The sequence below is a fragment of the Amblyraja radiata genome, chromosome 23 (assembly GCF_010909765.2).
Source record: "Amblyraja radiata isolate CabotCenter1 chromosome 23, sAmbRad1.1.pri, whole genome shotgun sequence".
Classification (NCBI taxonomy): Eukaryota; Metazoa; Chordata; class Chondrichthyes; order Rajiformes; family Rajidae; genus Amblyraja; species Amblyraja radiata.
Genome location: NC_045978.1, coordinates 21,465,952 through 21,491,432, shown reverse-complemented (window position 1 = coordinate 21,491,432; position 25,481 = coordinate 21,465,952). Strand labels below are relative to the sequence as shown.

The window sequence follows — 25,481 nt, the reverse complement described above, 5'->3', positions numbered from 1 at the left end:
AAAGAAAGTGCTGGAGTATCTTAGCAGGCCATGCAGCATCTCTGGAGAACATGGATAGGTGATGTTTTGGGTCGGTCTGAAGAAGGGGACCCGATCGGAAATGTCACCTATCCATGTTCTCTAGAGTTGCTGTCTGACCCTCTGAGTTACACCAGCACTTGTGTTTTCTATTCCTTTGTCTTCTTTTCAGTTTTGATGAAGGATTGTCAACCCAAAACGTTGACTCTGTTTTTCTTCTCACAAATGTAACATGACTTGCTCAGTATTTCCAGCATTTTTTATTTTGGATTTCAAGTGCCTGGAGATTTTGGATCTCCACTCATTGTGCCTACCCATTCAATCCCCATGATCTCTGGAACAATCCCTCTTTCCCGACATCCCCATCTTCCATTTTGGCTAGTTCTGATCCTCATCCCAACCTCATAATCAACTTGTGTAGGAAGAAACTGCAGATGGTTTACACTGAAGATCGACGCTGGAGTAACTCAGCGGGTCTGGCAACATCTCTGGAGAAAAGAAATAGGTGATATTTTGGGTCGAGACCCTTCTTCAGACTGATTGTAAAAGAAAGCTGGAAAAGGGGAGGGGCAGGACAAAGCGTGGCAGGTATAAGTCAAAACGTGAGGGGGGTTTAACAGGCAGATGATTGCAACAAAGATTCAGTAGGTGAGAGACAGGTTTGATGATTTGCTGAATGTGCAGCCAAGGGGAGAAAAGTAACATGTGAGTTACTGGCGTGGAGCAGAGATATAGGTGGGAGTCTGAAGAAGGGTCTCGACCCGAAACGTCACCCATTCCTTCTCTCCAGAGATGCTGCCTGTCCCGCTGAGTTACTCCAGCATTTTGTGTCCACCTTTGATTTAAATCAGCATCTGCAGTTCTTTCCCACACAATATAGGTGGGAGCCCAGGGCCTGACTTTGGCCCAGTCCTGACTGCATGGGGACTGCAAGTGATAGAATAATGTTTATAGTTTTAGTAGATTTCAAGATTTCAAGGGTTTGACCCCCTTCTAGTGTTTGCTTTAAGGTACCTTTTCAAACATGATACACTTTCTAGTTGTCTACATTATGTTTGGTTGTTTTACCAAAATCTAAACTGATTGAGATGTTCTGATATTTAAAAAAGACCCTAAGCGAAAGCTAATCTAATCAAAATGTTCTGTTGTTTTAAAGGACAACACGAAAAGATTACATCGTTTCCAAGTATATAGCTCATCAATATGTAAAAGAGACCAATGGTACTCCTGTGACAAAGCTGAATAATTTGTACATTTCCGTGAAAGGCAAGGATATATTTGCATTGTTACAGGCCTATGCAGAAAAAGTTGACCTCAGCGAATCACTGACGTTATTTGATCAGGTAAGAGAGGCACTGCACAGGAGTTATTGATAGAATAAATCACTGAAGGAAAATGAAAACCCAGTTATATCATTCCTTGTTACGTTTTGGAGGCGCTTCCGAAACCCCCTCAAGCATGATTACTTTTATAGAGTAGTAAGTGTTGCAGTAAAGATTAATACAGCAGTATTTCTTCACACAAATAGTTAATTCAGTTGGTTCTCTTTGATGTTAGCAAGAATACATAAGAAATAGGGTGAGGGGTAATCGCACAAGACTTTGAGCCTGCATTATTATTTAACAAAGTTATGGTTGACCTTCTGGGATGTTAAAAAATAAAATTAATGAAATAAATAAATAAATAATATGGCGATGTAGGCCACAGCCTCCAGATTAAATATGCATCCTGTGTGTACGTTTAATTTGCAGGAACCTGGAGAAACCGCTCTGCATCTTGCCATACAGCATGCAGACCGCACCTCACTGCACATTGTGGATTTTCTGGTTCAAAATTGGTAAGTTAGAATCTTCATACCTACCTTTCCATGACCATACAAAGTGCATTTGCCAGTTCTGTGATAGCAGATGGGTTTTGTATGGTAGTATCTTTTGCTGGGAGAATTGCTGATGTTTGATGGACTGTCCTGCGTCACAACTCGGCAATTTCGTACGTTTAGAAGTTATAGGAGCAGAGGTAGGCCATTCGGCCTATCAAGTCTCTCCACCATTCAATCATGACGGATCTATCTTTCCCTCTCAACCCCATTCACCTGCCTTCTACCCATAACACTTGACACCCTTACCACTCAACCATCTGTCAATCTCCATCTTAAAAATACCCAATTTCTTGCAGTCTTTGGCAGAGCAATTGCCATTTCAAGAAATAACATATTTCAGAGATGTCATTGATAAATGCTCTCCTTTTCTTCTTGTCTGTGCTCCAGTGACTGCAAGCTAATGAAAGTGATCAAGCAACCAGGACCATGGACCGCAAACCTCACCAAATACATTTTAGTGCACACCACATGGGTGTTGGGAGAGTGGGAGTGTGCTGGGACCAGTGCCTGCTGCATAACCTTTCATGCATGGTTATCATTTCCTTCGTCTAGAACATACTGGCGAACAGGAGAGCTGAGCCATTGCCTGAGGGCCTCTAGTATGAGGAGGAACACGATAGGGGATGGCAGAGGTTAAGGATCTGGAGAGACTGCAAAGGAGGAAGGTTCACACTTATGGAATCTCCCATTGCTGTATAGGTTGCACGCCTGGTTCATAAGCCTTAGGCGCAGAAGTAGACAATTCGTCCCATCGAGTCTACTCCGCCATTCATTCATGGCTGATCTATCTTTCCCTCTCAACCCCATTCTCCTGCCTTCTCCCCACAACCTTTGACACCCTTACCAATCAAGTATCTGTAAATCTCCTCCTTACAATATGCCTAAACCTCCGCCTGGTCTTGCATCTGTGGAACATGGGAAAAATGCTTCCCCGTAACAGCAAAATGTATTATTTATTACTCATCTCACACTGTCTGGAATGTGTGTAATCCAGAGAATAGATGATCTATTCTGATTTATGAAAATAGTATAACTTTTTTTAAATCCTAGTGGGAACGTCAGCAAGCAGACAGTGAAGGGAAACACAGCCATTCATTATTCTTGTCTACTCAATAAAACAGAATGTCTCAAACTCCTTCTGAAAGCCAAGGCCAACACCAGTGTTTGTAAGTACTGCATTATTCAACACACTGGTAATAATGCAATCATTTTTACGTCAGATATGTTACTTTTGAGATTATAATATGGTTTATATATTAATCACCTGATTAATTCACATATCCTTACATCAATTTTAAATTATCTTTCTAAGAAAATCACATTATTATATAGAACACAGAACAGTGCATCAAAGGAACATGATGTTTATGCGAAAGATCATACCAAATTAATTTGATCCCTTCTGCCTGCACGTGATGCTTATTCCTCCATTCTCTGCATATCCATGTGCCTACCTAAAGGCCACCACTATCCACTATTGTATTTCTTCCACCACTCCCCCTGTCAGTGAGTTCCAGGCCACTACCGTACTTTGTGAAACAATGAGCCCTAAATATCCCCATTAAATTTTCCCCCTCTCGCCATCAAACTATGCCCTATATTATTTGACATTTCCACCCTGGGGGAAAAAAGACCACCTATCTTATCTATACCTCAGATAATTGTTAACTTATAAGAAGTCATCCCTCAGCTTCTCCAGAAGCTCCAGAGAAAACAATCCAAGTTTGTCCAACCACCCCTTATAGCTGATACCTTCTGATCTAGGCAGCATTCTGGTAAACCTCTTCAAAACCCTCTCCAAAGTCTCCACATCCTTCTTGTAATAGGGTGACTAGAACTGCACACGATACTCCAAATGCAGCCTCGCCAAAGCTTCATAAAGCTGCAGCATGACTTCCTGACTCTTAAATGGTCTGACCAATGAAGGCAAGCATACCATATGCCTTCTTTACCACTCTATATACTGTGTTTCCCAGTAAACACCGGGAGAAATATACTTAAAATGGTGCGACAGACTACCACCACCGATTATTTCAATTTTTAAATGTTTTGCCCATTCCTGGAATTTCCATAGAGGTAATAACCATCATTGTTATCCTTATCATAACTACAATGGAAGATCAATAGAATCCGTCAAAAGAATGACAAAAATAAACAGGAGTCATCAAGAAGCTTGTGAAAAGAGTGACGTAGGAGCCAATACAGACTTGATGGGCTAAATGGTCTGTTTTGTGGTGTTCTGTTCTCTGACTTTACTGTACCTTTGAGTTAGACAAATCCTGAAAAAAAGGAAACCATCCTTCGGTGTGTTCCTAGCTTTGTAGTGTTCAGCAGAAAACAGCTATTTTTATGTGGCAATAATGGAAAAAATCAATTCCTGAAATTTGGTTTAGTGATACAGCATAGAAACATGCCTTTCAGTCCACCAAGTCCACAACAACCATTGAACAACTGTTCACATTAGTTTAAGGTTATCCCACTTTCTCATCCACTCCCTACACACTATAGGGGCAATTTACAGAGGCCAATTAACCTACAAACCCGCTCATCTATGGGGTGTGGTGGAAAATCCTTAGCACCCAGAGGAAACACACATGGTCACAGGGAGGACGTGCAAACTCCACACAGACAAAACCTGAGGTCAAGATCAAATGGCGTTTGGAATTGGGAACACAAAAAAAGGAAAGAGCAGAGAGGAACACAGATGTCCAAAGGCTCATTCATTGATCAAGTTCACCCATGAACATTTTACTGCAAAATTAATACCTGAAGTTTCGTGTTTGATTCTTAAACAGTAAATGACGATGGAGAGACTGCGATGGATATTGCTCGAAGACTGAAGCACCAATGTTGTGAAGAGTTGGTATGAAATAGTCACGTTCATCTGCCTGTTTACAATAGCTGTATAGTAATCAATTTGCTCTTTATTAACTTATGAACCATTTTCCTTGGTTCTCTGAAGCTTCTTTTCTATTTAGATAATGATAAGGGATAGGCTAAAATATGAGCTGAAAAAAAAATGGTTGACTTTAATCAATTTTGACCAACTGGGGACCGAGTTCCTCCTCTAATCAACAAATTGTGTTTATTTTAATGAATATTAATTTGATTTTCTGGCATAAAATACACGTTGGTTTGGAACAGCCAGAGTTAATCAATCTGTCAATTAGATGATCTGATCTTTAGATCATATGTAAACAAATATAAATTCTTCTAATTGAAACCAATTATTATGTTTACACAAAATAAATACAAATAATATTTTTATGCAAAGCACAACATACCGTTGAAGCATCTTAACGTACTTCACACGATTAATTTATTTTTGAAGCACCAAAATTCTGGTTTTCAAGGTGATGAGGCAGATGGAAAATTCAAGAGGGAAACGGAAAGAGGGCATGAGAGGAGGAGAGGGAAAGAGGGAGAGGGAAAGAAGAAGAGAGAGAAAAATTCACTGCTGTCGTTCCTGAAATAAGCCAGCTAATATGTGTACTATCAATTCCCATACTTAGTAGGAAGACATTAATCTGATAACGATTATTTGGCATTGTGATTAAAATTGGTCAGGATGCTGATAGAAATGCCCATTTTTCTTTGGTCATGCTGCAGTATCATTTATCTAAAGGACAAACTGGTTCTAGGCCCAACATCCATACAAAGACTACAACGTTGACCCTGCAGCTCTTCCGGTGTATGTCTCTGACCATGGCTGCTAAACATTCTGATAGAAATTACTATTCAATTGCATTTGTGAGGTAAAATAATGGGAATGTTAAACAGAAAGCTTTTGCATCATTGGAATAACACTTCAAGCTGTATCACTGCATTCAAAGAAGAAACGAATGAATATTTATTTTGTTTTTAAGTTAATTGTAATGTTTTAAGATTATTGATTGCTTAAATATTCTAAATGTTGTCTTTTTGTTTTAAAGTTGACCCAGGCAAAATTAAACCAATTTAATCTCCACACTAATGTGGAGTATGAATGGCGACTAGGACAGGAAGATATTTATGAGAGTGACGACGATTTAGATGAGAAGGTTGGTTCTTTGATATTTTCTTTGGGGCAAAAACGGTACAATGGCGCTGCAAGGCGGCACAGTCGTGCAGTGGGTTGAGCCGCTGCCGCACAGTGCCAGAGACCGGGTTTGATCCTGACCTCGGGTACTGTCTCTGTGGAGTTTGCACGTTCTCCCTGTAACCGCATGAATTCCCTCTAGGTACTCCGGTTTCCTCCCACATCCCAAAGACTTGCAGGTTTGTAGTTTAATCGGCCCTCTGTAACTTGCCCCTAGTGTGCAGGGAGTGGATGAAAAAGTGGGATAACATGGAACTAGTATGAACAGATGACCGTAGACTCAGTGGGCCAAAGCGCCACTTTCTAGGCTGTATTCTTAAAATAAGGACACATTTGGGGAACTGAATTATGGAGCTGATATACCCAAGGCTTTCACTTGAGTAAATAAAAAATAGTTTTTCACATACCGGGTCTCATCCTCTACCCACTGATCAACCATCACTGCAATACCTGAACTCTGGTACAGGGAGACTGTTTACCGCAGAGCAGTAGGTCCCATTTGAATGGCAGCATCATGTTACAATGCTCCCACCATTTTAACAGAGAAAGTGGGCTAATGTAGAACGAGTGTGAACGGGTGATTGATGGTCTGTGGGCCGAAGGGCCTGTTTCCATGCAGTACATCACTGGTACTGAACTCCACACCATCAAAAGGAATTGTAAGAGTCGCTGCCTCAAAAAGGCAGCCAGCATCATCAGATACCTATACCACCCTGGCTACACACTCATATCACTCATTTCATCTAGAAGAAGTTATAGGAGACTGAAAACTGTAACGTCCAGGTTCAGAAACAGCTTATTCGTTACTACCATGAGGCTATTAACCACCACTACAATCTCTAAATTACATAGACTTGGGGGCATTGGTTTTGTTTTATTTACAGTTATTGCTTGTTTGTATATTTTATGTTTGTGTGTGCATGCGCGTGAGTGTGTATATGTATTAAAACAATTTCCTTTATTATATTGTTTACAAAGTACTATGTTACATATTCTGTTTAATATGTAACATTGTACTTATTATTAATATTATATTAGATTTCTGTTCCTCGGTTCATTCAACAGGGACCTGTTAAGAAAGAGCGCTCTCGGCCCTATAGCTGCTACCAGCCTGCCAGCACTTCTTCCCGGAGCCTGGAGAAGCCTAATACAGCTGCCGTCAGCAGAGACTCCACATACCTGCCAAGAGAGCGGCGACGGGAGCTGCCTTCTGGATGGGCCAGTCAGCCGCGAAGCTTGGAATCTCAGCTTCCTTCTCCTTTATCAGAGGGGCCGCCTATTCCCCCCAGAATCCCCATCAGAGGTTTGCAATCAAGGACTAATAAGTCCATTCACTAATACATAGTGTGTTTCTACATAATTACCTTTGAAACTTAAATATGCAGAATAACTTAATTTAAAATGTGTACGAGATGGTTTTTAAATATTCATGTGAAGAGGGGAAAGATTTACCAGAAACTATCTTTAGCATTCCCTCTCCATCTTTTCTCCCTCAAGGCAGTCCTTCCTATCTGCCCAAATTGTAGCCATTCGCCTGTGTCAAATTATATTTGATAATGCTACTCTGAAACACCTTGATCTGTTAAAAATTCTACATAAATGAAAATTGTTGCTATTGTTGGTTTCCTAAAATGACTTGAAATATTTTCTAAATCATGCAAGGACTGTCATAGAGTCAAACAGCGAAGAAGCAGGTCCTTCGGTCCAACTTGCCCACGCCGACTAACATGCTCCTCGACACGTCCCACTTGCTTGCATTGGGTCCATATCCTTCTAATTCATTAATTCATTCATCATCGTTGAAAACATTAGTGACGCACTGGTGCTGGTTTCCAATGGGAACGGTGATGGAAGCACCACACATCTCTGTCCTCCAGTTCCTGCGGAATTCTGCCACTGGAAGTATAGGATTTTGGTGTGTGTGCTTTATCATCATTCCTTACAATGCTATGTACGACAGTGATCGCAACTTCTACTGAAGTGTGGATGGCCGTTGGCTCGCTAGAAGCTCATCCGCCCTTTGACAGGTCTTGTTTTTGGTCCTGCTGGGACCAGGTGGGGGAGCCGGATTAGTCGGCGACTATCCAACCATGGAGCAGGTAGCACAGAATTACATGGTGCCCGTGGCGGGGGGAACTCCCCCCGACCTGACCATCCTTCTAAACCTATCCTATACATGTAGCTGTCCAAGTGTTTTTTTTTAATGTTGTGATAGTACCTGCCTCAACAACCTCCTTTGGCAGCTTGATCCATATACCTACCACTTTGTGTAAAATAAATTGTCCCTCATTGGCCTGTCCCACTTCGGCGATTTTTCTGGCGATGCAGGAGACTATGCAGTCGCCACATGTTCGCGGGTGGTTGCCAGGGAGTCGCCTTCATGGTCGCGAGGAGTTCCTGCATTCTGGGAACTAGTCGCGGCTTCATTATGGTCACCATGAATTTTTCAACATATTGAAAAATTAGCGGTGACTAGAATGAAGCCGCCATGGAGAGTAGTGAGAATTCTCGAACCGTAGGAGGTCGAAGGTTCTTGGAGGTTCTCGTAGGTTGTAGCCGGTGCTGACCGGTGAATTTCCTTGGCTCAGTGGGGAAAAAAAGGTAAGCAGTAGTTTTCAGGACCAAGGATAACCGACCGGTCATGTTAAATGTCCGCCAAGCTTCACAGCCGTGTATCTCTGGCTTTTAAAAAGTTGTCTCCACCCCTTCTCCCCCCTCTCCATCCCTCTTTTAAAGGACTTACCATACACTGTGCTTTAGCCGTCTTAATTACAGCGCCAACCTTCCTGTTCATCGCGGTGTGTGTCTGTATCACTTTGGCTTTGCACCGTGTGGATTTTTTAGACAGCGTCCCCCCACAACCCCTCCCCCCCCCGCTTGCTACGAGATTACCCCCTCTTTATCCTGCGCTTTAAGAAATTAAGTCCTAGCCTGCTCAACTTCTCCCTATAGCTCAGGCCATGGAGTCCTGGCAACATACTCGTAAGTCTTCTCTGCACCCTTTCCAGCATAACAACATCTTTCCTATAACAGAGTGACCAAAACTGAACACAATATTCTAAATGTGGACTCATCAATGTCTTGTACAACTGTAACATAACATCCCAACTTCTGTACTCACTACTCTGATGAAGGCCAAAGTGCCGAAAGCCCTCGACCTCCTTGTCTACCTGTAACGCCACTTTCAAGGAACTATGTACCTGCACTCCTAGATCCTTCTACTCAACAACGCACCCCAGAGACTTGGCATTCGCTGTGTAGGTCCTGCTATGATTAGACTTCCCAAATTGCACCACCTTGCACTTATCTGTATTAAACTTCATCAACCATTCTTCAACCCACTTGCAAAATCGATCAAGATCCTACTGCAATTTTTGACCGTCATCTTGACAATCTACAATACCACCCACTTTAGTGGTTCATTGTCCATCTTTAATTGCCCCCAAACTATATGTTCTTGAATTACATAAAACTCAGACCAAGTAAGGACAAATATGGGCAAATGGGGCTCACTTAGATGGGCATCTTGCTCAGCATAGACGAGTTGAGCCAAAGGGCCTGTTTCCGTGCTGTGTGACTCTGTGACTCTTATCAGTGATGGGATTTGATCGCACTATCATTACCATTACTGATATATCAAATAATTTCATACGATTTTTGTTTTCGGATTATTTAAATTTAAGATTAAAGATAAGACTCACCCCGAGCACTCCTCTCCTATCCCTTTGATAAGAGGTACAGAAGTGTGAAAATGGATAACTCCAGATTCAGGGACAGTTTTATGCCAACTGAAATATCCTATCAATAACTAGAGCGTGGTCCTGAGCTAGTAGCTACCTCAATGGAAACCCTTGGATTATATTTAATATTTACCGGACTTTAAATGCTTTATTTATTGCCACATGTGACGTCACATTTAAATTCTTTGCTTGCATACCCAAGGTATGCAAATAGTCACGCATAAAGGGGGCTTACAAAGTATCAGCGCCATGTCCCCCTTTGTTCTCCCCCCCCCTCTCCTCACGCAGGTCCCCACATTCTGGGTTGTCCATTGTTCTTCCTCCTCCCTCATGGCAGTCCCCCCATGCTGGGTCCTCCATTGTCCATTGTTTTTCCCCCTCCCTCACGGTGGTTCTCCCAAGCCGGGTCCTCCTTTGTTCCTTCCCCCTGCAGTGGCTTACTCACTTCCACACGGTCCATCCTCGTCCGTCTGTCGGTGCCATCATCGACCGCCGAACGGACCTCTCCACTATCGCTGCCAGGTCCTCTCCAGACGTCTCCCTGGCGCCGACCCAGGCCCCAGCCGCAGGCTCCGCAGACCCAGGAGCCATTGACCAGGGGCTTCGTCGATTCGCGAGGCTCGACCTCCGGCTTGCGAGGCTCCAGCCCGAGGGGCTCCAGCCTCGGATTCTCAGCGGCCTTCCTGGAGGCGTCCTTTTCGTCCGACTTTATGTTGCACTAAACATTATTCCCTTTATCATTTATCTGTACAAGCACGGCTTGATTGTAATCATATATAGTCTTTCCGCTGACTGGACAACACGCAACAAAAGCATTTGTTGTACCTCGGTACATGTGACAATAATAAACTAAACCAAGCACTGCTGTCAAAATGTTATATTCATAATCTTAAATGGATGTACAGAACGGTGATGTACTGCAAGTCATTTTTTTTTAAGAATGCTCAACATATATGAAAAATATTTCTGCAAAGCTAAGTTGTGTGTACTTTGTTGATTGGTAGCTCCAAGTGTCCCACCACCTCCACCCCCACCGTCCGCTGTCTCCACTCCCCCTGCTGGAACGGGAGCATTTATCTCTGAAAGTCCGTCAATGAAGAAACGACCACCCCTACCTCCACTCATAACAAAACATAAACGGACACTCTCTGAACCAACGCCAGCAGTGCCTCCTTGCCCTATGAATCGCAAGCAGTCATCATTCGGTACGTTTTATAAGCAGATGTTCTCAGTTTAATTTATACTGGTAATTCAAAGAACAAATTGGGAAAGAACTTTGTTTTATGTATAGAGTTTTATGTCTAAATTTAAATATATAGCTGCAGAATAAAATTTTGTTCAAAAATTTAGAGGTGCCACATTTTGTATCTGGGCTAATGCCAAATGTATTCATGACCTTTCCCCCTATCCTCATGGTAATCCTCTGCTTCGAAGCAATTGAGAGTGGTATTTTTGAAGTGCAATTTGTAATCATCTTTACAGAGGGATTGCATATGTCAACAATAAGAGTAGATATGAAATGCATGCTATTACATTCCACTTTAAATCAATGTTAAATGTTCTAATATGTGGAGGAATCTGGTATGTTATGCACTTTAAAATGCAATCTAATATTAAAGTGCACCAGAGGTTTTTTCATTTCTATTCTCTGTGCTGCCAATTAGGCTTTAGAGATACAGGCCGTTCAGACCACAGAGTCTGCATCAACCAGCACTAGCACGATCCTACACACTTGGACCAATTTGCAATGTTTTACCAAAGCCAATTAACCTACAAACCTGTACATCTTTGGAAGGTGGGAGGAAACCAGAGCACCCAGAGAAAACCCACGCAGTCATGGAGGATGTACAAACTTCATACAGTCAGCACCCGTAGTCAGGATCGAACCCGGGTGTCTGGCACTGTAAAGCAGCAACTCTGCCACTGCACCACTGTGTCACCTTGATCTAAAATTTGGAGCCAAATATTAATCCACCACCTCCTTCAGTAAATTGAGCAACTTAGAATTAGATCATTTTCCAGAAGGCACCATATTCAGGTTATCTTGACAATTAGCTAAAATCATTGTCTTCAGTGAGTCCAGTTGTATCTTCAATGAGGGAAACTAAGTTGGTGTACAATTATTATTTCACTGGCCTGTATAGAAGGCAAACCTTGTTCAATTGAGGCAGGGCATTATAAATTGTAAAGTTTGTATGTGTTTGAGATTTGCAGAAAAAAATGTTTTAATTATTGGTGAATATATTATCAATGTGTTTATATATTGTTCTCTGTTATTTTTAAATGTTTAGATTCTACTCCGCCATCTAGCCCTTCTGCTACTATGATGGATAGATTTTCACCAAAATCAAGGTTAGACATTGCTTTCCCCTGCTTTACTATTTTTCTATTTTGTTACTTTATACAATATTTGCACAGTACTGGATTTCAAAATGGTTTCTTTGTTTTCTTTGCAATCAGGAGAGAATAAGATTTAGCTTGAATGAGTTCTAAAGATTACATGTCTCTCACAGTTTTCTTGCACAGACTATTTTCAAATGTGTCAATAGACATTATGGAAGTTAATTTTATTTTCTATTGAAATCTACAACAGTTGTATGAAAGAGGTAATATTTTTCTCAAGCTACATCATATTCCTTTTCATTCTAATTACATTTTAGTATTGGCTCTCCAAAAATCTCACCTGGGCTACATTCTCTCCCAGAGTTACCAGAGACAGGTAAGGACTCCACATAAATGTAAACCAGAAGCTTTGGTGCATTATCTTTGCATGTTGTACAATTTGTGAGTTACAGGTTCTGTTTCACTATTTGTTTCTGTAGACTGAAGTACTTGCTCGTCAGATGTTCTTGAAAAGAACAAAGTGTTTATAAATAGAGAATGAAAGAATGAAACAAGATATGTTTGATTTTTGATTGTTGATTTTTATTCCTGCCTTGCCATTTAAAATGGTGCATAGAATAAGTTTTTGTCCCTTCAGGGACTAGGAAAGTATATCGAGCATGAATACAGAATGTTCTCACCTTCTCCAGGTAATGCCAATCTTCTGGTAACTCAGCTGCCTGATCTCCTTTAATATGCGAGCTTGGACAATGAGTATTGCTATGGGGTTCATAAGTAATAGGAGCAGAAGTAGGCTGTTCGGCCCATCGAGTCTACTCTGCCAGTCAATCATGGCTGATCTATCTTTCCCTCTCAATCTCATTTTCCTGCCTTATCCCCATAAACCTTGACACCCTTACCAAACAAATATCTGTCAAGCTACGCCTTAAAAATACCCAATGACTTGGCCTACACGGCTGTCTGTGGCAATAAATTCCACAGATTCACCTCCCTCTGACTAAGGAAATTCCTCCTCATCATTCTAAAGGTATGTTCTTTTATTCTGAGCCTGTGCCCACTCGTTCTAAGCTCTCCCGCTAGTGGAAACATCCTCTCCACACCCAGTCAATCCAAGCCTTTCACTATTCAATTAGGTGTCCCCTCATCCTAAACTCCACTGAGTACAGGCCCAGTGCCGTCAAATGCTCATCCTATGTTAACCCAATTATCCCCGAGATCATTCTCGTAAATCTCCTCTGGACCCTCTCCAACGGCAGCACATCCTTCCTCAGATATGGGGCCCAGAACTGCTCACAATACTCCAAATACAGTCTGACCAGTGCTTTATAAAGCCTCAGCATTACATCCATGTTGGATGTTGCATCCTACTGCGATTGTCTTTTTCCTTATATTTATCCAGTATTCCTGTGCATGGTGAGGATGCTCTTCATTGACTATAGCTCTGCATTCAATACGGTCATCCCCACCAAGCTCACCACCAAAATCCACCAGCTAGGCCACAGCTCGCCGATATGCGATTGGATCCTGAACTTTCTGACGGAGCGACCGCAGGCAGTGAGACTGGGCCCGCACCTCTCCTCCACTATCACCCTGAGCACCGGCACACCACAGGGCTGTGTACTAAGCCCCATGCTCTACTCCCTCTTCACTCATGACTGTGTTCCTGCATTCAACACCAACACCATCGTGAAGTTTGCAGACGACACAACAGTGATTGGGCTGATCACCAACGGTGATGAAACAAAATACAGAGCGGAGGTGCAGAACCTGGCGGACTGGTGCGCACGTAACAACTTGTCACTAAACACCTCGAAGACCAAGGAGCTGATTATTGACTTCAGGAGGTCCCATAATGGAGAATACGCCCCAATCTCCATTTATGGGGAAAGTTTGGAGAGAGTGTCCAGCTTTAAGTTTCTGGGCACTCACATTTCAGAGGACCTCACATGGTCCATCAACACCGCTGCGCTGGTCAAGAAGGCACAGCAACGACTGTTCTTCCTGAGGACATTAAAAAAGACTGGTCTGCCCCAACAGCTGCTGACAACGTTCTACCGCTGCACCATAGAGAGCATATTAACGTATGGCATCTCTGTGTGGTATCTCAGCTGCACGGAGGCGGAGAGGAGAGCTCTTCAGCGTGTCGTCCACAGAGCGCAGAGGATCATTGGGACACAGCTACCAGCCTTGGAGGGCATCTACCACACACGGTGCCTCAGGAAGGCTGTCAGCATCCATAAAGACTCCTCACACCCTTGTAACGGACTGTTTGAACTACTTCCCTCCGGCAGACGTTACAAGGCCTTCTACGCCCGAACCTCCAGACTCAGAAACAGCTTTATCCCCAGAGCTATAGCGGCTCTGAACCGGCCCTGCTGAGTGCCCCCCATCCCCCCTGGACTGTCTCCCTCGGATGGTCAAGTCACACAGCTTATTTATTTATTTTAATTTTCTTTTACATCGGTTGAAAGCTGCATACTAAATCTCGTTGCACTGACGTGCAATGACAATAAAAGATATTATTATTATTATTATGCTTTTTCAGCAAAGGTTTTCTAGGTAATAGCCTGCATTGTTGCTTGAACTTCACTTCTTAGTTCAGAAGTGGAGGTCAATTGAGACAACCAATTGCGCAACCCAGCACAATAAGGGACTGGGTCAAATGTGCAAGACTCAGAACCTTCATAGGTGGCACTCGCAAAACATTCACAGCCTTGAGGGGAAATCATTCATGCTGTTTTGGGAGTATGGATTAGAAAACTGTGCATTTGGTACTTTTTATTTTTCTACTTCAAGTTATTTCTATTAAAAAGTTGAAAGCATTGTGCAAGTAACTAATTTACTAAATTGTGACCTCATTAGACACATTATTTTCTAGTGGCTCAGAAGAAATCAGAACAAGTCTACTCCATACCCAAAAAATCACAAAATATTTCAGAAGTCGATCAGAGGTCACCATGGTCTACTAGTTTACCTATACAGTCTTCATTTCCTGAGCCATGCAACGATACCTATGCTGTGCCTGGAAACCCCAAACCACTTCCCCGTAAAACATACATGGTAAGAAATTAAATATATCTTTGTGCAATAGAATAAAAAGGACCTGGCTCTGTGCTGTTTCTCTATAAGTCTAAAGCTGGAATTGGGATTGCACTTCCTAACAGGGTTGTGGAGGCGGAAACACTCATGGCAATAGCCAAGTTTCTAGACAGGCACTAGAGTCGCCACGGTATAGAGAGCTATGGACCACTCGCTATAAAATGGGATTTATATAGATGAGTCCTCAATGTTCATCATGAACAGGATGGGCTGAAGGGTCTGTTTCAGTGCTGTACAATTGTATGGCTCTATCCCAAATACATGCAACATCTTTGATTGCAAAAAATGGAGAACTGCTGGAGGAGTTCAGTGTCCAAATGAAACTCGTCTCCAAAGCCTGTACATGATCCATATCCCTCCATTCTCCGCATATCCATGTGCCTATCTGAAAGCCTCTTAAATGCTACAATTGTATCTGCAGATTAAATAAAGAAAATTTAAAATAAGAATCTCTTGCAAAGGTGTGGATTAATAAAGGAAATGGACCTTAAACTTGTTAAAACAAAATCGTGTTTAATTCACTCGGTTGAGCTTTTTGTTGTGAATGACAAGGGAACACAAAATGCTGGAGTAGCTCGGTGGCAGGTAGCATCTCTGGAGATCTGTGGAGCATTTCGGGAGATAGGTGGTGTTTGGGGTCAGGACCCTTCTTCAGACTGATTGTAAGGAGGGAGAAAGCTGGAAGAGAGGGGGGCTGGACAAAGCATGACAGGTAATAAGTGAATGAACACAGGCAAGGGTGAAGTGGAGGGGGGGGGGGGCTGTTTTGATATCCAGATGGTTTGAAAATGGCCAAAGATGAGAAGGTGTGAGACAAAAGGATCAAAGAGTTGCGATTTGTAAAACCCGAGGGAGAAATGTGTGTGGTGGGGGGAGGAAGGAAAGCAGTTTGGTTGGGAGCCGATGTTAAAAGGAGCCAATTAACTAAAGTCAAACCATGTAAAATTATTTGTTCCCAGACAAAACCAAGATTTCGTAAAGGAAGAGCCATTTACAACTGCACAGCAGATCATGCCGATGAACTTACATTTGAGGAGGGCGAGGTGATTGTAGTTATTGGAGAGGAAGATAAGGAGTGGTGGGTATGTATTTACCTAGTGATGTATGATTATGTTGCTGGAGATTTACCAACCTCAGCCAATTTGGTGTTGATGTGACTTTATTTATCAAAATATGGAAATTAAATCCTTCATCCTCCATGGCACAATGGTAGAGTTGCTGCCTTACAGCGCCAAAACCCGGGTTTAATCCTGACTACGGGTACTGTCTGTTGAGCTTTTAGAGGGAAATGAAGTTTTTTGTTCTCCCTGTGACTGACTGCGTGGGCTTTCTCCGGGTGCTCCGGTTTCCTCTCACACCTCAAAGACATACAGGTTTGTAGGTTAATTGGCTTTGGTAAAACTAAATTGACCCTAGTGTGTAAAATAATGCCAGTGTATGGGGTAATCGCTGGTCAATAGACAATAGGTGCAGAAGTAGGCCATTTGATCCTTCGAGCCAGCACCGCCATTCAATGTGATCATGGCTGATCATCCCCAATCAGTACCCCGTTCCTGCCTTCTCCCCATATCCCCTGACTCTGCTATCTTTAAGAGCCCTATTTAGCTGTCTCGTGAAAGTATCCAGAGAACCGCCCCCACCGCTCTCTGAGGCAGAGAATTCCACAGACTCACAAATTTCTGTGAGAAAAAGTATTTCCTCGTCTCCGTTCTAAATGACTTATCCCTTATTCTTAAACTGTGGCCCCTGGTTCTCGACTCCACCAACATCGGGAACATGTTTCCTGCCTCTAGCATGTCCAAACCCTTAATAATCTCCTCTCATCCTTCTAAACTCCAGAGTATACAAGCCCAGCCGCTCCATTCTCTCAGCATATGACAGTCCCGCCATCCCGGTAATTAACCTTGTAAACCTATGCTGCACTCCCTCAATAGCAAGAATGTCCTTCCTCAAATTAGCGGACCAACACTGCACACAATACTCCAGGTGTGGTCTCACTAGGCCCTATACAACTGCAGAATGACCTCTTTGCTCCTATACTCAACTCCTCTTGTTATAAAGGCCAACATGCCATTCGCTGCCTGCTGTACCTGCATGCTTACTTTCATTGACTGATGAACAAGGACCTCAGATCCCGTTGTACTTCCCCTTTTCCCAACTTGACACCATTTAGATAGTAATCTGCCTTCCTATTTTTGCTACCAAAGTGGACAACAATACAATACAATTCAATACAATACAATACAATTCAATTTATTGTCATTTGGACCCCTTGAGGTCCAAACGAAATGCCGTTTCTGCAGCCATACATTACAAACAAATAGACCCAAGACACAACATAATTTACATAAACATCCATCACATTGCTGTGATGGAAGGCCAAAAAAACTTCTCTCTCCACTGCACTCTCCCCCCCGATGTCAGAGTCAAAGTCAAAGCCCCCGGCTGGCGATGGCGAATTGTCCCGTGGCCATTAAAGCCACGCCGGGTGATGCAAGGTCGCACACCGGGTCTCGGTGTTAGAGCCCCCGGCGTGCGCTGTCAGAGTCCCGCGGCCATTCCAAGCCGCGCGGGACGGTGCTGTAAAGCCCCGCTCCAGGAGCTCTTCAACCCCGCAACTCGGGCGGGAGAAGTCGCCGTTGCTGAAGCCCCGAAAAGCGGTCTCCCTCCAGGGACCCGCGGGCTCCCGGTGCCGCCCGCCAGACCCGCAGTTGCAGCCACCGAATCTCCGGGGGTCGGGCCGCAGCAGCGTCCACCACAGCTCCACCCGCTCTGGACTCGGCCAGCTCCGCGACGGTGAGGTGAGTAGTCGGCACCACAGCCCCCGGTCTTCCTGTTGGAGGCCGCTCCTCGTTGCAGCCCCAACGACAACGGAGACCCGACAAAGAAAAGGTCGGGTCTCCCGTGCAGGGAGAGATTTAAAAGTTACCCCCTCCCCCCCCCACACCACCCCCACCCCCCACACACATACCCCAACAAAAAATAACAAAACTACATAAAAACAAAGACAGAAAATAATAAAAACGCAGACGGACTGCAGAGGCCGCTGCTGACGAGAGTCGCGCCGCCCAACCTCACATTTATCCATATTAAACTGCATCTGCCCACTCACCCAACCTGTCCATGTCACGCTGCATTCTCATATCATCCTCCTCACAGTTCACACTGCCACCCAGCTTTGTGTCATCTGCAAATTTGCTAATGTTACTTTGAATCCCTTCATCTAAATCATTGATGTATATTGTAAATAGCTGCAGTCCCAGCACCGAGCTTGCGGTACTCCACTAGTCACTGCCTGCCATTCCAAAAGGGACCCGTTAATCCATACTCTTTGTTTCCTGTCTGCCAACCAATTTTCTATCCATGTTGGCATGAACTCGGTAGAACAAAGGACCTGTTTTCATGCTGTATCTTTAAAGTCTAAAGTCTCTGTATTGTTGTGCAATGCAGAAGTCAGAAGGCAGCTTCTTGGCTCAGTTCAGAATAAGTAGTTTCGTGAATCACCAACCTTTTAAAGCATTTTGCTTTGTACGTTGTTTTAGAGATTTCCATTATTTAATTCTCAGTACAAAGTAAAGGGCCTGTCCCACTGTACGAGGTAATGCAAGAGTTCTCCCGAGTTTCCCCTAGGAGAATTACGGTAATAGCCGTTCGTAGGTACTCGGGGCTCTCGTGGACTTTTTTCATACTGTTGAAAAAACTTCACGAGCTTACCGCGTTTCCCGAGTACCTGCCGTTAGCGATACGAGCCGCTAAGAGGCGTCCCGAGCTCTGACGTACCTGCTACGTACATTCTACGTACTTACCACGAGTTTGATTTTTTTTTTTAAACTCAAGAGAGCTCTTGGGTAAACTTGTATAGTTGGACTAGAAATTAACTGGTTCAGAAATTAATGATCTCTGAAATGGTAAGGTGTTTTCCTACGGGGCAAATACCTCATGAACATAACAAAGAATAACTGGTACGACAAAAGACTGTGAGATAAGGAGAGAAGAGGTGTAAATGTAAGAGCAGAGGAAGGGATGTAGGTGGAAGGGGACGGGAACGGGGAAAAATGGGTGTGCATTCAGGGGCTTAATTCAATATTCATGCCACTGGGTTGTAAGCTACCCAAGCAGAATATGAGGTGCTGTTCCTCCAGTTTACGTGTGACCTCACTCATGCAATGGAGGAGGCCCAAGACAGAAAGGTCAGTGTGGGACGGAGAAGGGGGGTTAGCAATCGGGAGATCCAGCAGGCCTTGGTGGACTGAGTGCATGTGTTCGGCAAAACAGTAGCATGGTTAATGCTTGGTCTTGCCAATGTAACGGAGGCTATGTTGGAAGCACCAAATGCAGTAAATAAGGTTAGAGGAGGTGCATGTGAACCTCTGCCTGGAAAGGCTGCTGGGGTCCCTGGATGGTATTGAGGGAGGAGGTCATATTCATACAGCGTGGAAACAGGCCCTTCAACGCAGCTTGTCCACACCAATCAACATGTCCCAGCTACACTCGTCCCACCTGCCTGCATTTGGCCCACATCCCTCTAAAACCTGTCCTTTCAATGTACCTGTCTGTTTCAGAAAAGTTGCAATGGTATGGAACGTTAGCTCGTTCCATACACCTACCACCCTTTGTGTGAAATATTTACCACTCACATTCCTATAAAATCTTTCCCCCCTCACCTTAAATCAATGTCCTATTCTGAGCAACCAACTTGGTGCATCTACCCGATTTATCCCTCTCATGATTTTGTGCACCTCTATAAGTTCAACCCTCACCCTCCTGCGCTCCAGGAGATGTACAGGTGTTACATCTCCTGTGGTTCCAGGAGAGGCTGCTTCTGCAGAAGGGGGATGAGTGTTCAGATATCATTTATTTGGTGCCACTACATGGGACCCCAGTGAGTCTTCTTATTGCTGTCAGTACATTGAATTGGTTTAATAATGTAACCATTTTTCCCTCCTTATATTAGAACGGCTACATAGATGGACAGCCTCACCGGAAGGGTCTCTTCCCAGCATCTTTTATCCAGTTGCAAACAAGTTAACGGCTGCAATTCCTCAGACAAGGAGCGTTAAAGATGTGCGTCAAGTCCAATGTTATTCGCTTCTTCCAATTATTTTTTCATTGAGAGCTTGAAGCATTTATCTGAAAGGCATCATGCGGAGGCCACCTTTTGTAACCATGAAGACTGAGCCAGCAACCCCTCTGAGGGAAAGAGCTAGAATGGTTCATCGGGTAGTTTGGTGGAAGCCAAGTTTGTGGGTCACCTTCAGGAAAGATCCAAATTGCTGCTTTAAGGCAGGTGGTTGTTTACTTAGTGTGGCAAAAAATGTGCGTTTTACTGTAATTTGCTAATGCTCGGTGGTATATAAAAATCTTTGTTTCCAACCAGTGAAATAATTCGGGATTGTGTTTGAGGATTTTGAATGGTCACCAACAGCATTGCTATGAATTGGCCAATGCCTTTGGAAAATGCCTATCACGGCTAGAAATGATTGCAAGGAGACAGGAACTCTCTCCAATTCCACTTGAGAATGTCACTTGTAAGCAAGCAGCAACCATGACAATCTATCCTGGCCAGCAGACTCTTGTGTGGTAGGGGAAGAAGAATGTGAAAAAAATTATGAGCAAGTATGTGGACTTTTAGTTCTTAAAAAAAATGGAAAGTAATAATTTTACAAATGTTACATGTTCATGTTGTATATTTAAACCAGAAAATTAATCCCTAAACCATTCTTTAAAATATGGTATACTTTAAAGATTAGGCATGTGTAGAATAAGGGTCCCGATCGGAAACATTATCGGTCCATTTCCCTCCACAGATGCTGCCTGACCTGCTGAGTTCCTCCAGCAGTTTTTTTTTTTTGCTCTTAGGTTTGTTTTACTGTGCAATAAGTGTGCAAATATGAATGACTGATATTTGTAATATAAAGCAAATTGAAATAAAAGGATATTTCTTTGTAACCATCCCTCCAAATAAATGGCAGGAGGAAGAAAGAAGGGTTGGGAATGAATGTCCTTGTGAACCTACCTTAGCATTGGGAATGCTGGCTGGATTTTTCTTAATGTTGGGAAAGTTGGCCGGAATTTTCTTAACGTTGGGAAAGTTGGCTGGATGCTTCCTATTGCTGGGAATGTTGGCTGAATTTTTCTTGGGTGGATTTGTACAAGTCAGCTACCTCTGCGGAGAGTGAACTGCTTTTCCATTGAAAATTAGTATTTGAGTCTCGAGAGGAGACCTCAGGACTGCAGCCACATCATCGAGAACTCGAACAAAGTAATCATGACTGATTTGTGCATTTCATTTGTGTCAAACATGCCACTGTTTATCTTGTAACTGATCAATTGGACGGTGAATAGATTGTTATAATCCCACACACATGGACAAAAATAAGATTGGTGTCATAAATTATAAAGTACACATTGTTTGGAAGTGTTCAGTTAGAACAATTACATCAAATTATGATATTTACCTCCAAGTCAAGTGGTGATTCTCCTTATCCCACCAGTGGATTTGTTCCGTTTAAATTCACTATTACTATGGAGGGAATAAATGGAGCACGAATGCTGGATTATGCATGGTCGATATGAAACCTGAAATCATATTGCCAACTCATTACAGAGAAAGCTGTAAATGAATTTTGTATTCTGTGTATGACCTTACATAAAGTGTTGATATTTGCCTTCGAACCATTCTGCCAACACGCAAATATTGTGGTGAGGTTTGCAATATTTTATTTGGTCTCAAATAAGACTGTTTCTGAATCTGAAATGGAACCAGAGTTAGGATCAATATGAAATGGATCAGTGCAATCTGGAGTTATGAAACTGTTGGGGGGTTTTGTTGTTTTTATTAACTTTTGTTGATTCCAAATCATTTCAGAATTTTGATAGCTAACTCTGAATAATGTGCTGAGTATTTTCGTATGTGTATTTTAAAGGTGTATCCCACCTTAATTATCATTGTGAATAAATTGAAAACTCAGTTAATGACTGAATCATTGTGTCCAATTCAGACATACTTCAATTTTTTGACACAGCAAATAGAATTTCCATCCGGAGCACCTTCCAGTAACCAAAAATACACTTAATATCACATTTCATAAAAGTTCAATTGTGCTCTCAGAGAATGGCACAGCGACATAGCAGGTAGAGCTGCTGCCTCACAGCTCCAGAGACACGGGTTCGATCCTAACCTTGGGTGCTGTCTGTATGGAGTTCCCACATTCTCCCTGTGATTATGTGGGTGTCCTTGGGTGCTCAGTTTCCTCCCATAACCCTAAGATTTGCGGGTTTATAGGTTGAGTGGCCCTCTGTAAATTTCCCCTAGTGTGCAGGGAGTGGATGTGAAAGTGGGATAACATAGAACCCGTGTTAACGGGTGATCGATGAGCTGTATCTTTCAATCAATGAATCAAAGGACCTTAAAGCTATCCCCTCTTATCTTTGACATTTCCACTGTGGGAATAAAGGTTCTGACTGTTTACCCTATCTATGCCTCTCATAATTTTATATACATACTAGACCAAGTGCAGACCGGTTGGGTCTGCTCCCCCAACGCACCCCTTCCCTACCCGTAGCCCCCACGGGAGGCGTGGTCCTCCATCTCAAGTTCTGTTCAACAATAGGACAGTTGTGCTGTGGTGGAGTTGCTGCCTCACAGCGCCAGAGACCCGGGCTCAATCCTGACTACGGGTGCCATCTGTATGGAATTTGTACCTTCTCCCTGTGACTGCGTGGGTTTTCTCCAGGTTCCTTCCACATCATGCAGGTTTGTAGGTTAATTGGCTTCTGTAAATTGTCCCTAGTATGTAGGGCAGTGCTGGTGTCGCTGATGGGCATGGATTTGGTGGGCCAAAGGACCTGTTTCCGTGCAGTATCTCTAAAGTAAAGTCTAAAAGTGAAGTAAACCCTTTTCCCCTCCCAATGTTTCTGTAAGACACGAGGGAATGATTTTCCTAGATGAATGTGTTCAGTCAAGGCAGATGTTTATTTCTGTGGCAACAATTCCTTGAACGTTTCTGCTTCTGGGACCAGAACTCAGGGCACATATACATTTTTGGGGAGTTCCAGGACTTGTTGCAGGGACGGGAAGCTGAGCTTTCTGTCTAAGGAGACTAAAAGGTCTCCAGCCCTAGGCATTGCAGCAGACCATGTGAGGGAGGTAGCTTCTATCCCCTTCACCACCAACTACCCGAGTGACACAGACTCACACCAAGTTCTCTTGGTGGAGGTTCAGGACTTGAGGGCCTGAGCTATAGGGAGAGGTTTCGCAGGCTAGGACTTTATTCCCTGGAATGCAGGAGGCTGAGAGGTGATCTTATAGAGGTGTGTGAAATCATGAGAGGAATAGATTGGGTAAACGTACAGAGTCCTTTACCTGGAGTAGGAGAATTGAGAACCAGAGGACACAGGTTAAAGGGGAAGGAAGAAAGATTTAATAGGAACCTGAGGGGCAACATTTTCACACAGAGGCTGATAGGTATATGGAACAAGCTGCCAGAGGATGTAGTTGAGGCAGGTACTAATATAAAGTTTAATAAACATAAACAGGCTTGTAAACCACCATCTGCAGTTCCTTGTACTTCATCCCTCTTTGTTGGTGAGAATGCAAAGCTAAAATTAACTTTCAAGTTCATTTTAAAAGTAAAAAGTACAAAATATATCCTACAACAGTATTTGTGTGTGTGCGTGTGTGTGTGTGTGTTCATTGAGCATATGGTGGCACTCCATTGTTTCTTTGCAATCTCCTCAAAGTTTGAGCAAGTTCCTTTGAATAAGTATTCTGATTGTAACTGTTTTGTGGCAGAAATGTTGATTCCACATTTGTACTGTGAACAGACAAAATATAGAGTTTTTGTTTTGTTTGAGGGGGGACTCTTGATGCTGCTTGGTTTATTATAATTTTTTACTTGTTCATAATTTAAAACGCAGGAAAAGTTTGCAACAATATAGTGCCTTCCCACTTCTCCAAACTATCTCAATGTATTTTCTCACGAGCATTAATTAGTTTAAAGCATGATATTAGGTCTTAGTTAAGCAACTCTATTGCACTCAGCGTTGCTCAATATTAAAATGTATTAAATTGTATTTATTATGTCATATGTTTATTTTGAAAATCAAGTTAATAGAATTTGATTTGCTTTCACTGTATTCTATGTACAGTCTGATGTATCAAGCATCTGTGGCACATTTCCCATTTTTATTTTCTTTGTACTATTGTATCAAGGAAGAGTTATGTTATTTTTAGAAAAAATGTGTATGATGTTACTTAAAACTGTGGTATTTGTAAAAATTAAAAGGAATGCAAAGACCCTGCTTATTTTTCTCATTTTAGAACCATTGACATGAACAGTAATATAAGGACTTCCCTGGTTGTATGTTTAAATGGCTTCCTAGATTGTGCATTACCTGCCAGGTTTTGTCCTTGCCCTCCTCTCTTACAACTTTCGTTCTTTCCCCCCCACCTAAAAAAAGATTTTCTAAAGCTGCAGCATGACTTCCTGACTCTTGTGCTCAAAACATCAACAGATAAAGGCAAATGTACACACGCGCACAGAGAGAGGGAAAGCACCGAGAGAGTAAAATAATCAGTAATACAATAAATTATGAGTGATACTAAGTAATCGGATCAATAGTGCAGGCCAAAGTACATAGTGCAGGCCAAAGTACATAGTGCAACCTTATACAAAGTCCATTGATCATTGCTGAGGTAAGACTGGAGTCTGAAGATGGGTCCCAACCCGAAACATCACATATCCATGTGCTCCATGGATGCTGTCTGTCCCGCTGAGTTACTCCAGTACTTTGTGTATTATTTTGTAAAACAGCATCTGCATTTCTGTGTTTCTAAACTACGATCTTTTCAGGTGTGATTGGAAGGGGAATCAATTTTAATTCCTACTGTTCACTGTTGGTAATGAGTAGAATCCATAAACCGGGAGGTACAAGGAACTGGAGTTTCTGGAATCTTAAGTAAAACACAAAGTGCTGGAGTAACTCAGCAAATCAGGCAGCATCTCTGGAGGACATTGAGTCTGCAGAAGGGACTACGTCCAAAGCGTTGCCTATCCATGTCCTTCAGAGACGCTGCCTGACACACTGAGTTCTTCCAGCATTTTGTGTCCTTCTTAATGAACTATGCTGTTGTCAATTGCCAACTCAACCATATTTTCCCCACCAGAGGCCAACAGCAACTACAGCCAGACCAGCACTGCCCAGTCTAATTCCTCAAGTGATACAAAATGATGCTAAACTGGCCATTATCATCCTATGCTCCATGGTGACCACCCATCGGATTACGTAGCATCAGAGACAGTCCAAGACCCACAAGATGGTC

The 25,481-nt window shown here is 42.9% G+C and overlaps 1 protein-coding gene across 2 annotated transcripts in view; it reads left to right on the top strand.

Annotated features, from left to right (window-relative positions):
* LOC116986320 (arf-GAP with SH3 domain, ANK repeat and PH domain-containing protein 1-like) overlaps positions 1 to 22,140 on the top strand; it is a 92,250-nt gene extending 70,110 nt beyond the window's left edge. For both annotated transcript variants that reach the window (XM_033041742.1, XM_033041741.1), the window contains exons 17-28: positions 1,175 to 1,361; positions 1,770 to 1,855; positions 2,948 to 3,063; positions 4,693 to 4,760; positions 5,830 to 5,937; positions 7,041 to 7,278; positions 10,720 to 10,920; positions 12,007 to 12,067; positions 12,376 to 12,434; positions 14,937 to 15,118; positions 16,117 to 16,239; positions 20,112 to 22,140. In XM_033041742.1, coding sequence (XP_032897633.1) covers positions 1,175 to 1,361; positions 1,770 to 1,855; positions 2,948 to 3,063; positions 4,693 to 4,760; positions 5,830 to 5,937; positions 7,041 to 7,278; positions 10,720 to 10,920; positions 12,007 to 12,067; positions 12,376 to 12,434; positions 14,937 to 15,118; positions 16,117 to 16,239; positions 20,112 to 20,186 — 1,504 coding nt within the window. In that variant the 3' untranslated portion in view covers positions 20,187 to 22,140. The remainder of the gene's footprint in view (positions 1 to 1,174; positions 1,362 to 1,769; positions 1,856 to 2,947; positions 3,064 to 4,692; positions 4,761 to 5,829; positions 5,938 to 7,040; positions 7,279 to 10,719; positions 10,921 to 12,006; positions 12,068 to 12,375; positions 12,435 to 14,936; positions 15,119 to 16,116; positions 16,240 to 20,111) is intronic.
* The last annotated feature ends 3,341 nt before the right edge of the window (positions 22,141 to 25,481 follow it).